Source organism: Tachyglossus aculeatus, chromosome 11 (genome assembly GCF_015852505.1).
Source record: "Tachyglossus aculeatus isolate mTacAcu1 chromosome 11, mTacAcu1.pri, whole genome shotgun sequence".
Lineage (NCBI taxonomy): Eukaryota > Metazoa > Chordata > Mammalia > Monotremata > Tachyglossidae > Tachyglossus > Tachyglossus aculeatus.
This window is the reverse complement of record NC_052076.1, coordinates 16,930,702-16,945,200: the sequence shown is the minus strand read 5'-3', so window position 1 is coordinate 16,945,200 and position 14,499 is coordinate 16,930,702. Positions and strand designations below refer to the sequence as shown.

The window sequence follows — 14,499 nt, the reverse complement described above, 5'->3', positions numbered from 1 at the left end:
TCTCACCTTTCTCGTGTTTCATTGCCTTGCAGCTCCCTAATAAAATTTCCCATCTGTGGGATAAAACGTTTATGGCATCTCCAGTAATTTTTTCTTGTGGTCTGTCTTCAGTTTTTGGCTGAACACTCCTTTGTACAGGCCTCTGAAGCCAACACATTTTTTACTTCCGTGGCATGATCTCCATGTCCCTAGAACAGTGATAGCTCCCAGCATCCCATCAATACAGACATGTGGTTGGCATTTTCTCCACCACAATCACATGATCCCATCTAGACTGTAAGCTCCTTATATGCAGGAAACATGTCTGCCACTTGTCTGCTGTGTGACCTTTGGTAAGTCGCTTAACCTCTCTGGGCCTCTCTGTAAAATAGGGATTAAAACAGTAAAGTCCATGTGGGACAGGGACTGTGTCTAACCCAGTTATCTTGTATCTTTGCCAGAGCTTAGTACAGTGTAAACACTTCACAAATGCTATTATTATCATCAGTATTATCATTATTATTATCAGTATTATTATTACCACCCCTTTTATAAGGTACTTTCCCAAGTGCTTAGTGTAGTGTTCTGCACACAGTAAATTATAAATAAATGGGATTGATTGATTGATTGAAAGAACAGGGAACACTGCTGCCTTCCCTCCTCACCACCAAGAACTTCATTTCCCAACACGCTGTTTGTGCACAAGGATTGAAACTGCAGCTAAGCATCTTTAGGGTCCCCAGTACATATACCAGCAGTTCCTTCTCCCCAAGAAACTTGACCAGCTCTCCTCCATGCCACTGAAGAAACTCCTTCCCATCCTGCCTTCCACCAAGCCAGCGGAAAAAAGAAAAACACTCTCAGCATGAGACCTCCACAAAACTCTGAGAAGACTATTGGCTGTCATGATGGTTGCAGTTGCTAGAGATGTGCCTTGGGCTCTGACCCATGAGGATCCTGAAAGTCATCTCTTCTAATCCCAGCACCCTATTGATTTTTGCTTATATTTTGACTATTTTTGTCCTGGCCTTTTATGCTATTTTATTGTTTCAACAGTCCTGTGTGCCTGCCTGTCCCTCTCCTCTCTTTATAATAATAATAATAATAATAATAATAATAATAGCATTTATTAAGCACTTACTATATGCAAAGCACTGTTCTAAGCTCTGTTTATATTGTCAAATTGTAAGTCTCTTAAAGGTCAAGGACTGTAGCTCATTCCTACCTCTGTATAGCATCCCAGAAAGTAGTACACAGTAAGTGCTTAATAAATTATTAGTACTATTACAACTACAACTGGTGATGTAGAAGGGGATTTTAAGCATAACTATGATGTATTATATTTTCCTAAGCACTTAATACAGTGTTCTGCACATAGTAAGTGCTCAATAAATAAATGCCATTGATTATGGCTCATGAAGGAGTCTCCTTAAATGGCAGTTCAAGCAAACCTTTTTCCTAGCCAGCAGCTAAACCATCTACTCTCCTGCAACCATTCCTAGGCCTGTAGCCAAATTTACAGGGAAAGCTCCTATGAGTGGGGATCATGTGTACCAACTCCTTTGCAATGTACTCTCCAAATGCTCAGTACAGTGCTCTGCACACAGTAAGGCTCAGTAAATACTATTAATTGACTGACATCCCAAGGCACACCAACCCTATCAGCGAGAATTTCCTATATAAAAAAGCACTAATGCATCCATACTGATGCTTTGATTCTGATGCTTTGATACTGTTATTCTTTGAATCACATAAAGCCACCTGGGAGTAGGAGTGTAAAATGGGATTAAGACTGTGAGCCCCACGTGGGACAACCTGATGACCTTGTATCCTCCCCAGTGCTTCACACATAGTAAGCACTTAAAAAATACCATCATTATTATCAAAGTGTCCACCTGAGGACTGATAAAGGAGTTTTCCCTGGTGAGTCATCTGGCTTTGGAAATCACTTTCTCTGGCCTTGGTCCAGGTTCTGTGGGGGCTGAATCCTTGGAGTCTGAAACCCTTTTTTCCTGCCCTGATGTTCACCCTTGTTTTGACTCTATTCCTCTCTAATAAACTTTCCCTTTGCAGCACCAAATAATCTTGAAAGTGTGAATTTGCATTTCTTGAGTGTTTGGCCTCAATTACTGTCCTAGCACCATGGTAAACCAGGTGCTGAAAAGTATGTTCTAAAGTTACCTGATCCCTAAACTCTTCAAACTTGACTGTTCACGGTCAGTTGGGCAGGACAGTGAGCCCAGTCCATGCCAGGAGACTCAAAGGTAGGGATTATTGTGACACCATTCCAAAGGCTGTGGGGAGGGGAAGGAGGGAGGGCAGAACATGTGAGAGACTTTCAGAAGACACATTACCACAAATCAGACTGGGGAAATGAGAGACGGAATCTTCTCTGAACTCCCACCATCCAGCCCTTTGGAAGTGGGCTAACTGTCCCGTAGACCTTTGGAGCCTGAGCTGGAAATCAAGGATTAATGGAAGCAATGAAAAGAGTGAATTTTTCTTGGAAATAATCTCTTGACTCAAGTCAAACATTCTCTCCCCTACTACCCCCTGAAGGCATTAGGACCATGCAGATCGCCAGGAATCCAAACTCTCTTTCAAGCAGTTTCATTAGCAAGCAGAAGAGATGGAAAGTCACTCACACTGCCATATTTTATTCCAAATTTCTTTGAAGATGACACATCAGAAAGGGCATGTGTTCCTCACTATCAAAGCCTGGCTTGAAGTGAAGCAACCCAGGAACAATGGGACAAGTCACTTAGCTTCTCTGTGCCTCAGTTACTTCATCTCTAAGATGGGGATTCACTCATTCATTCAATCGTATTTATTGAGCAATAAATAGAGACAATCATTCATTCAATCATAGTTTTTCAGTGCTTACTGTGTGCAGAGCACTGTACTAAGTGCTTGGGAAGTACAAGCTGGCAACACACAGAGCCGGTCCCTACCCAACAGTGGGCTCACAGTCTAGAAGGGGGAGACAGACAACAAAACAAAACATGTAGACAGGTGTCAAAATCGTCAGAATAAATACAATTAAAGCTAAACGCACATCATTAACAAAATAAATAGAATAGTAAATTAAGTAAAGTAAATAGAGTAATAAATCTGTACAAACATATATACAGGTGCTGTGGGAAGGGGAAGGAGGTAGGGCAGGGGGGTGGGGAGGAGAAGAGAAAAAAGGGGGATCAATCTGGGAAGGCCTCATGGAGGAGGTGAGTTCTCAGTAGGGCCTTGAAGGAAGGAAGAGAGCTAGCTTGGCAGATGTTGGGAGGGAGGGCATTCCAGGCCAGGTGGATGACGTGGGCCGGGGGTCGACGGTGGGACAGGTGAGAACAAGGCACGGTGAGGAGATTAGCGGCAGAGGAGCGGAGGGTGCGGGCTGGGCTGGAGAAGGAGAGAAGGGAGGTGAGGTAGGAGGGGGCGAGGTGATGGACAGCCTTGAAGCCGAGGGTGAAGAGTTTCTGCCTGATGCGCAGGTTGATTGGTAGCCACTGGAGATTTTTGAGGAGGGGAGTAATGTGCCCAGAGCGTTTCTGGACAAAGACAATCTGGGCAGTGGCGTGAAATATGGATTGAAGTGGGGAGAGACAAGAGAATGGGAGATCGGATAGGAGACCGATACAGTCTAGATGCTTACTACACCTTGGTGTAGAAAGATGACATCACACCAGTTCTTATGAAGCACTTTCCTCCCACACACCTCTAGTACCAAGGCCACTGTATGTGGGGTAGAATGGGTTCATAGGGATGGTCCTTCTGCACTGTACTTACCATAATGGCTGACTCACTGCCCAGTAGCCTCAAGAGAATAAGCCCTAAGTGGGTGGAATGCATGCCAACTGCCAGTTCTCTGTCTGGATCCTGTCAGCCTGATGCTGCTCTCTCAGCCACCTCCTTCCTCATGCTTCCCTAATGACTCCCCGCTACCCCATTTGGGTCCCTTTCCGGTTCTCCCCCACAAAGCATTCCTTCTCCCAGGAAGGAGCTTTGATCCCAAACACTGCCCCGCAACGGTGACCTTTACCTCGTGTGACCCAGGCATATGTCTGATTCATTGTGGGTTCTACCCAAGGAAGAGAGGGAAAGTGATCTATTCTTTCTCACAGTCACCTGAGAGAACAAAGGCTGATAGGTGCGAGAAGATGATTAAAGTGAGGCGATGTTCCTCAAAAGAGGGGGAAGTTCAAAATTTGTCTTGGGAAGCAAGAAGCTGTTTGGCTGCTGCTGAGTTTCACGGACATGAAAAGTATCCTTCCCACAGGCCTGAGCTCACTTCCTTGTTAGAATCTTAATTCCTTAATTTCTGTATTGCTTTCCAATTGCTTCCTTGCCCCAGAAATGGCAAGGAAGGTATCTGGCATGCTGGATCGTCATTATCTGTTCCTCCAGATGCCACCTCAAAAGGTATATAAAGGGCACAGATTTCCAGGAGCCATTCAAACACGGGAATCTCCTCCTCCTTTGAGACAACACCAGACCCTGAACCAACCAACATCATGGTCAATTCCTGTTGTGGATCCGTCTGCTCCAACCTGAGCTGCGGGAGAGGCTGTTGCCAACAGACCTGTTGTGAGCCCAGCTGCTGCAGTGGCCCTTGCTGTCCCCCCACATGCTGCCAGACTACTTGCTGTAGAACCACCTGCTGCCGCCCGACCTGCTGCAGACCCACTTGCTGCCAGTCGATCTGTTGCCAGCCCACTTGCTGCCGCCCAGTCTGCTGTGTGTCCAGCTGCTGCAGGCCCTGCTGCCCCCGACCTTGCTGCGTGTCTACCTGCTGCAGGCCCTGCTGCCCCCAACCTTGCTGTGTGACTAGCTGCTGCCAGCCTTGCTGCCGCCCCACATGCTGCCAAACCACTTGCTGCCGGACGACTTGCTGCCGCCCGACCTGCTGTGTGCCCACCTGCTGCCAGCCTTGCTGCCGCCCGGCTTGCTGCCAAACCACCTGCTGCCGAACCACCTGCTGCCGCCCTACTTGTGGGACATCATTTTGCTGCTAAACCACTTTACCTCCGGCCAGCTGCTTGCAGCGGTTGACCATCCACACAGAATACTAGTTTCCTTGGACCACTTCAAGCAGTTTGGGAGAAGAACTGTGCTACCTGTCTTCAACAAGCCGATCCACCTGACCACAATGGGGGCCCACAGCCTTCACCACCATAGAACAAGACCTGGCCTCCCACACAATGGCCACTCTCCCCAGCCAACGGGGACAGTGCTTCAAGCAGTGCTGAAGCTCTTCACCAGAAGCCCAAAGATATTTCAGCCACCTTGTCCTCTCCCCTGAAACAGGGAGAACATGTCAGTCTGGGGAGGGAAAAGGGAGTGTTCCTCCACAATCATTCTTCTTGGGAAATCCCTTCCTCAGTATATAGCCCATCTTCTGGAGACTCTAATATTGCAAGCCTGAAACATTGCCTTCTGGTCCAGCTCTGCATCTCTGTTGTCATTCCACTCCTCTTTAATAAAATTTCCCTTTCCAGCAAAAAATTAATCCTGATATCATGTGCCTTTATTTCTTGAGCATTTTGTCCTCTTTTCCTGGCTAGGCCCCATAAAAAACCTGGTTCTGAAAGACAGCTTTTTTATTATGGTATTTGTTAAACACTTATTCTGTGACAAGCACTGTTTTATGCACTGTGGTAGATACAAGGTAATCAGGCTGGATATAGTTCCTGTCCCACCTGGGGCTCACAGTCTTAATCCCTATAAGGCACAGATAAGTTAAGTGACTTGCCCAAGGTCACACAGCAGAGAAACGCCAGAGCCAGGACTAGAACCCAGGTCTTTCTGATGCACAGGTCCATGCACTATCCACTAGGCCATGCTGCTTCTTTAAGCTCATCAATCTCAATTTTGTCCCTAAAATGATCAATCTCAATTTTGCATTTTTAGGTTGTAGGAGTAGTAGTAATAATAGCAGAAGCATTAGCAATTATAATATTTATTAAGTCTTTACTCCTTGCAGAGCATTGTACTAAGTGCTGGGAAAGAATATTCAAATGGGAATTAGACAAGAACCATGTCTCTCAAGGGACTAACCATCTATGAATATAGGTGGCGTGGGAGGGAGGACTGGAGATGGATGTAGTGGGAGAAGTGAAAAATGAAAATGACATAAAGGACAATACACAAAATGAAAACAAAAGTGAGAAGGGAGTTGTGGCTAAATGAGCTGAATTTCTCCTCATGATTCAGAGTCCACAGCAATGGTTGCTCAACACTAAATTTCCCGAGATTCTGTGAGGCCTCTGCAGGTGCTGTTCTCATTCTCACCAGAGCTGTGGAAAGCACACCAAGATGGGAGTTTTTTAGGGAGCTGGCACCACCCTGGCTGGCTGGCAGGAAAGGCAGCACACTCAGCCACGGTGGAGAGGGTGCCGAGATTGTGCAGGGAGTTGAGGTTGTAATTACTAGATGTTTCTCCTCAAAGATATAGAGGGGAGCTGGTGCCAGCCCTCAGTGTTGGCCAAAAGTGCTCAGGGACGCAACGCTGCAAATTCAAAATGTTTTGTTCAGCTCCGGAGGTGAGGAGGGGCTGAGAAGGCAGAGCTACAACTTTTATTCCCAGCCTGGCATGCAGAGAGCAGAGTTCCTCAGCCACAGTGGGAGGGCTGAGGGTGTATGGATTGTACAGATCTCTCAGTGAGATAGAAGGGATTGGACAGAGCAGCTCACCCTGTCCACAACACGTGACTTAAAGTAACTCACTCTTGTTACTCCCTTCCAAAGGCAAACCTCACAAACCAGCTGTCAGTCAGGCATAACTTGGTACCAAGCCAATCACTGGGAAGATGAGGGTAAGGGAGAAGGGGGCTGGCTAGCATAGAAGATCAATAAACCACATGGAAGATAATTCTCCATTTCTGGGTCCAGATGGCCAGGTCCAAAGAATGAGCTTCGGCAGCAGAATTGGCTGGGTGTTCCCCAGGAAGGACTGTGATCAGCAGGAAGAAATGGTACTGGGGCATTTGAAAAGTAAGAAAATTTATCCATTGCAGTGGTCCTTGGGAGAAAATTACCAGCTATATGGAAAGGCATATATTCATGGCTTCCATTTAACAACAGCGGCTGAAAGAACCCCCTTTTCAGGATTGCACCTGAAGAGTTCCCAGTACTCTGCCAGTCTCAGCTATGGGAGGGAGAGTCAAGCATTTTTACCAAGAGAACTCTATGGATATGCTACCAGAACGATTGCAGATGGAGGTGGCATGTTCTGGTAGACATGTGTCCATGGAGTCACTACGGGTTGGAGACAACACAACAGTATAAGACAAGACAAGGTGAAAGAACCTACTGTTTTGGCTCATTTCTATGCTGAAAACAAAGGAACTCTGCAAATCCTAAGGATGCATTTTGGTAGTTTTAGTAAACAGAATGGGGAGATTAGAAACTAATATGTGAAGTATAATCTGGGAAGGCTTTTAGTCTGCCTATACTGAATTCCTATTTAAATTGTAAAATTACCTAGACTAGAGGGAGTGTGTTCTCTATATTCCCATTACCGTACAATTCAGTACGGTACAATTCAGAAACTAATTACCGTACAATTCAGAAACTAATTCAAGTTTCTTGAAAATGTTGAGCACATGAGTACTAAATGGAATGTAGTTTCCAATAGGAAATAATGTAAAATGCATGAATACATTTCCAGTATTGGACATAATGATAATTAATAATAATGATTTTGGTATTTGTTAAGCATTTACTATGTGCCAAGTACTATTCTAAGTGCTGGGGTAGATGCAAGGTAATCAGGTTGTCCTACTTGGTGCTTACAGTCTTAATCTCCATTTTACAGATGAAGTAACTGCAGCACAGAGAAGTTAAGCAGCTAGCCCAAGGTCACACAACGACAAGTGGTGGAGCTGGGATGAGAACCCACGTCCTCTGACTCCCAAGCCCGGGCTCTTTCCAATAAGCCATGCTGCTTCTCTATATGCTGCTATATCTATCTATCTATCTATCTATCTATCTATCTATCTATATCAGTATACTGAAACATAGTAATATGATCGAGTAGCAGGAAAATATAAGCCAACAATGAGGAATTTTGAGTAAGATGTTTTTAAGTGCATTTGCAAACATAGTACTTAATTTTCGAAGTCTATCTTTCAGATCCTATTCAGCAACAAGTCCTTGTACTAATACATTAAAAGATGTGCCATTTTCTAATATTAAAGTACAATGAGCTACAATCACTCTTTTCATGTCAAAGTTATTCAAAGGGAGAAGGAGATACTTTAGGCAAATTAAACTTTGCCTTGTAAATTCAAAATAAAAGAGCCTGTAAGTAATGCTAACTTTCAAATGCAATTGGATTAGCTCTCAAGAGTGCTTAAAGACAAACAATTCAACTGAGATAGCTACATTTATTCAACAGATTGAAGTGTTAAAAGGTGAGTCATAATCCCATGTAAGAATGCAGTTAGATTTAGAGACCAAATTAGGACTGCTTGTGTTACAGGATTAAGATAATCAGGGGGAGATGACATGGAAAATTTGACCAATGACATATTCATGAGATAGAGACTGATAATAAGAAGGAATAATCCTGGAAAGGTCAATTAACAAATGGTGTGCTGCAGTTGATCTATTTCCTGGTATATTTTTGGTTATTAGTGTCCCTGGTAGAGATTTTCTTCAGGATTTCAGGATGATATAGCTCTATATCTATATATGATATAGATATGAGTATACATTCTTTAGCATTGACTAATAGGATCAAGAACATGGAAATTAAATTGATGGGATAGATTAAAGCACTTTGGATTTTTAACTGCGTTCAAGTAGGTGATGAGAAAAAAATACAAGAAATGATTATTCACAATGGTAGGATTTTCTTTCCTGGGGAGGAATATTTTATTAGTGATCACCAAGGCATAAGAAAACAAGTGAGAAAGTAGAAAGAAAGCATATTCAAAAGATTTGAGACACTGGAAGTCAGACTGTGGGCTGAGAAAGTGATGACCCAAGAGGGGTGGATCACCAGGGAACACTCCATTGTCCCTGCTCAGAGGGACACATTGCCCCTCTACCAGGTGAGAAGACGTGGAGCCTGAGGCGTTGATGTTCTGTGATGCTTCAGTCTTATTTGGAAGCTGGGATCCACTCTGGATGGACCTCGTTTCAAAGTGGTGAGGATTGTGGGTCCCAGGTTGTTGTCAGGTGGTTCAGATTGTTGTGGACAGGCTGCACAATCCTCCTTGGTGGTTTCAAGTGGTCCAGGGAGCCTGGGCATTTGTGTGGATGGTCATCAGTGGTAAGCGCCTTGTGGGAGAGAAGGTTGTTCAGTAGCAAGATGATGCACAGCAAGTAGGGCGTCAGGAGGTGGTCCTGAACCAAGTGGTTTGGCAGCAAGCCTTGCAGCAGGTGGGTACACAGCAGGTCGGGCGGCAGCAAGGCTGGCAGCAGCTAGTCATGCAGGAGGCTGGGCGGCAGCAGGGTTGGCAGCAGCTGGAAGCACAGCAAGGTTGGGGGCAGCAGGGCCTACAGTAGCTGGACATGCAGGAAGGTCGGGGGCAGCAGGGCCTGCAGCAGCCCCTTCCGCAGCTCAGGTCAGAGCAGACGGATCCACAGCAGGAGATGACCATGGTGTCAGTTGGTTCAGGGTCTCGTGTTGGCTCACAGAAGGAGGAGATTCCTGAGTTTAAATCCCTTCTGTGTCTGTGACCCTTATATGCCTTGATGGGATGACATCTAAAGGGGCAGATACTAATTCCCTCCGCACATCCTCCAAGCAAGCTCTCTTCCTCCCTTCAAAGCCCTACTGAGAGCTCACCTCCTCCAGGAGGCCTTCCCAGACTGAGTCCCCTCCTTCCTCTTCCCCTCCTCCCCATCCCCCCCGCCTTACCTCCTTCCCCTCCCCACAGCACCTGTAGATATGTATATATGTTTGTATGTATTTATTACTCTATTTTATTTGTACATATTTATTCTATTTATTTTATTTTGTTAACATGTTTTGTTTTGTTGTCTGTCTCCCCCTTCTAGACCGTGAGCCCGCTGTTGGGTAGGGACCGTCTCTCTCTGTTGCCAACTTGTACTTCCCAAGTGCTTAGTACAGTGCTCTGCACACAGTAAGTGCTCAATAAATACAATTGAATGAATGAATGAATACTGATGATGCCGCACAAAGGATACCTTACTTGCCATTGTTGGAATCAATTGGAAAGCAGTACCTAGATTAGGAATTAAGGGACTTTTGGAAGTGAATTCAGACTCGTGAAAAGGACAAGCCTCTTCCCTGTGGAGCACAGTGGCAGCAAATCAGCCATTTGCTTACCAAGACTCAAAAGTTTTGAACTTCCCCATCTCCTGAGGAACATCTCATCATTCCAGCCATTTTCCCTTTGTTGGTCCACATGATAGGGCAGTATTATTAATGATGTAGGAAGGAATGCAGGTTGGGGAAGAGCAGGAAGGGGAGACTGCCGAGCGGTCAGTGGGGAGTCATCAGGGAATCATGGGGAAGGAGGTGGCCGAGTGAGCAACATCAAATTGTCAGGATCCTGATAGAGAACTCAACTGCTCATGTCCATCACCCCCACCTCTACCATACTGATTTGCCATTGTTGTGTGAAGGACTGGCCACCAGACCCTCAGGCTCCCTTGGATGAAACAGCTTTTGCAGTTTGAGTGCCACAAGAACTGTGAGTTTGATGCTATTTCCTTCTGGGTGGATGTCACTGCTCTTGTCTGATTGTCCTGCCCTTACGCAGGCTCTCGTGTTAGTCATCACCATCTTTATCATCGTCATCATCACCAATAACAACCTCATCATTAAAAGTCTTGACTGAGGGACTCCTGGAAGTTGATCACTGTTCCAGGGGCTTGGCAACCATGTTGAGGAGCTGAAAGATGTGACCGACTTAGAGCGTTAGTCGTGGGAGAATTTGGCCAGAAAATGAAGTCAAACACACCAGAAACAGTTGCCAGAGATGTCAGGGGTTTTAATCCCATGGTTGGGAAACTTTATTAGTGAGCAGTCAGCACAGCACAAAAAACAAAAGCGAAGGATGGGAAGGGATGAAGTCACTATGGAGGCTCAAAGGATTCAATTCACTGGAACCAGGGTGGGAAGTTTCTTAAGGAGAGGTTATAGGAGCAGATAAAGCTCTCCTCCATCATCCTTTCTCCTTGTGAGATGATAGGTAAGGTGAAGAGGCGGTTGAGGACTTTGTGTGGGAATCTCTGAATGAAGGAAATCAGAGTTCGAGAGAAGACCATTCCAGTTCCAGGACTGTTGATTCCCCACGGATCTCTGGGAGTGGGTAGGGCAGCAGTAGGGAGCTCCTGGACTGCTCCCCACTATGCCGGGAACCTCCAAGGATGTCATGGATTGGAAGCCTCTCCTTGCCAGGCAGGATGCTCAGCAACCACATGACGGGCCGCAAGTAGGGTGACAGCAAGGCTGGCAGCAAGGGGACACGCAGCAAGTTGGGCGGCAGCAAGTCGTCCGGCAGCACGTGGTTTGGCAGCAGGTTGGGCGGCAGCAAGGCTGGCAGCAGCTGGACACACAGCAGGGTCGGGGGCAGCAGGGTCTGCAGCAGCTAGACACGCAGCAGGTAGGGCGGCAGCAAGGCTGGCAGCAGCTGGACCCACAGCACGGTGGGGGACAAGAGGGCCTGCAACAGGTAGACACACAGCAAGCTGGGCGGCAGCAAGGCTGGCAGCAGCCGCAAAGGGAGAATCTTGGGAAGCCACAGAAGCTTGTGGAGCAGCAGTTGCAGGCCATGGTGGTGGAGGTTGTGATGGTCGTTCAAGTGCAAAGAGAAGTTCCTGACGTTTGGCTTCTTCTCTGCCCCTCTGTCTGTCTTATATACTCCCCTGGGGGCTGCTGGTGGGGGGGAAGTTGGATGGCATCCTTGTGATTGTAGGCTAATTTACAATAATTAATAGAAGGGGAATTAGGTGTTTTGTCCCATGAAAGTCTTGAGCCTCCTTAGGATGACCATTGTGTTTCCCAGGGGCACTGAGAGTCATCCAATCAGCTCTTGGCATTACAAATCACATTCTTGTGTTTCATCTCCCACAAGGAACACCACTTCCTTTTAGCCAGGTTCTTCACTCCCCAACCCCAGACCAGAAGTCTGTCACATGACTGTTTAACACTCTGGCTCAGGTAACACACTGTGAGGAATGTTGGGTCTTCATCAGGATGAATGATCTGTCTTGTGGGCTGGAAGGAATTTGATGGAAGAGGAACTTGGAGTCTCTGCCAGGCAATTCTGAAAGGATCAACTTGATTTTTCCTAATTTCCCACTCCCTCTGTATCTCTCTGACTTGCTCCCTTTACCCATCCCAGCCCCACAGCACTTATGTACATAAGTGTAATTTTATTTATTTGTATTGATATTGTTCTCCCACTTTCTAGAATTTGAGTCCATTGAGGGCAGGGAATGTGACTGTTAATTGTGGTATTGTACAGTCCTAAGTGCTTAGTACAGTGCTCTGCACACAGTAAGTGCTCAATAAATATGAGTGAAAGAATGAATGAATAAATGACTTTGTGAGCTGGGGGAGAAAAGTGTAGACTGGGTCAATGCTGTGTCTTGCCCTAATCCCTACACAAGACTGAAACATCTAAAGTACTTCCGCAGTCCCACTAAAAGGAGCCTTGTATTGTGCAGGATTGCTCCTGTCCCCAACGGACCTGGAAATAGAGCAACTGGGGATAATGTGGATTCGAGGAAGTAGATAGAAATGTCAGCTTGAATAAAAAGAAGTAAAAATGTCACTGCTCTGCCAGGTTAAATGCTGGGTTCGATCTGGGGGACTTCTAGGGTAATAGTGGTGACAGAGATTCCACTGTGGTCTGGGAACCAGGCACATTATGAATATTTCTCACCTGGAAAGGTAGAGGGGGATATGAATGGCCACGGTCCTGGGCAAGCAGAGAAACGATTTTTTTCCAAACCTACCTGGAATTATAGCTTTCATTCTAGGTAATGTCCCAAGAAGTAAGAGGAACCCATGCATTTTTCGCCCAGCCAGATATAAAGCTGCCCAGGGGATTGGGCCTGGAGCAGATCACTTCTGGACGCCATAAAATAATAATGATGATAATAATAATAATGACTGTGGCATTTGTAAAGCACTTACTATGTGCCAGGTACTGTACTAAGTGCGGGGGTGTATTCAAGCAAATTGGGTTGGACACAGACACTGTCCCACATGAGGCTCACAGTCTTAATCCCCATTTTACAGATGAGATAAATGACGCACAGAGAAGTTAAGTGACTTACCCAAGGTCACACAATTGACAAGTGGAAGAGCTGGGATTAGAACCCCAGTCCTTGTGCAGATCTAGGTTCACTGGGGATTAGGAAGAATGTTCCATTGCTCGCAGTCTCCTTCGCTGAAGCCAGGAATTGATGGTGAGGAATTCTTATGCAGTTTTTTTAAGGCATTTTTTAAGCGCTTACTATGTGCCTGGTACTGTTCTAAACCCTGGGATAGATACAAGGTAATCCAGTTGGAAATAGCTCATGTCTCACATAGGGCTCACAGTATTAATCCCCATTTTACAGATGAGTTAACTGAGGCACACAGATGTTGCCCAAAATCACACAGTAGTCAAGTGATGGAGCTGAGACTTTAGCCCAGGTCCTCCTGACTCCCAAAGGACGTATCCACTAGTCCATGCTGCTTCTCCGTTTCTGATGTGTCCTCTTTGGTGAAATTAGGAACAGACTGTGGCAGTTTGGGTGACCTTCCATCCCTTCTGCTTGCAGAAGTAACCACTGAGAAGCCACTTAAAAGGCAGTTTGGATTTCTTGATTTCTACAATGTCCTGATGGTCTTGGGAGCAGGAGGATGAGAGTGTTTTCTTCTGAGATAAGGAATCATATCTAGAGATTCGCATGTGTCTCCACTCCAGAGATTAAGCCATTCCCACTTCAGTATGGTTGGATGCTGGGAGCCCTGAGAAGATTCTCATTTCTCTGTTTTGCCTGACAATAACTTGTCCTGGACAGCTGAGAGTCACACTCAATTTTCTCCCTCTGGTTCTAGCATTTAACTGTTTAACCTTAACTGTTTTTTAATTAGATTCAGGTTAGCAAGAGGATACTGAGTGAAGTAGTCTAACTGAAATAAAATGTGTAAATGGGATCTGGCAGAGTCACTTCGGTTTCAACATAGAAATGATGAAAAACTGTCGGCTCTTTCACAACAGTTCTTAAAAGAAAGTTATGAATTAATGCCTTTTTCTACTAGCTGGTGATTTTCCCCCGGTGGGAATTCCACCCAAGGACAGTGAAGTTAGAGTATTTCAAAGCCTACAAAGCATTATTAAGGTCACACTTCCTTCAAGAAGCCTTCCTGGATTAAGCCCTCTTTTCCTTCTTCCTTCTGCATTGTCTATGCACTTGGATCTGTGAACTTTGAGCATTTGATATTCTTTCCACCCTCAGCCCCAAAGCACTTATTCACATCTCTATAAATTCTATGTTATAAATTATTTATATTAATGTCATCTCGATTGTAAACTCGTAGTCAGGGATCGTGTC

The 14,499-nt window shown here is 45.5% G+C and overlaps 1 protein-coding gene across 1 annotated transcript; it reads left to right on the top strand.

Moving 5' to 3' along the window:
• The first annotated feature begins 4,427 nt into the window (after positions 1-4,427).
• LOC119934095 (keratin-associated protein 4-2-like) lies at positions 4,428-4,985 on the top strand. The gene has a single exon (XM_038753485.1). The coding sequence runs from the start codon at positions 4,485-4,487 to the stop codon at positions 4,983-4,985; it is 501 nt and encodes a 166-aa protein (XP_038609413.1). The 5' UTR covers positions 4,428-4,484.
• Positions 4,986-14,499: the final 9,514 nt, after the last annotated feature.

Coding starts and splice junctions, on each gene's coding strand:
- LOC119934095 (XM_038753485.1), top strand. CDS start 4,485: ATGGTCAATTCCTGTTGTGGATCCGTCTGCTCCAACCTGAGCTGCGGG.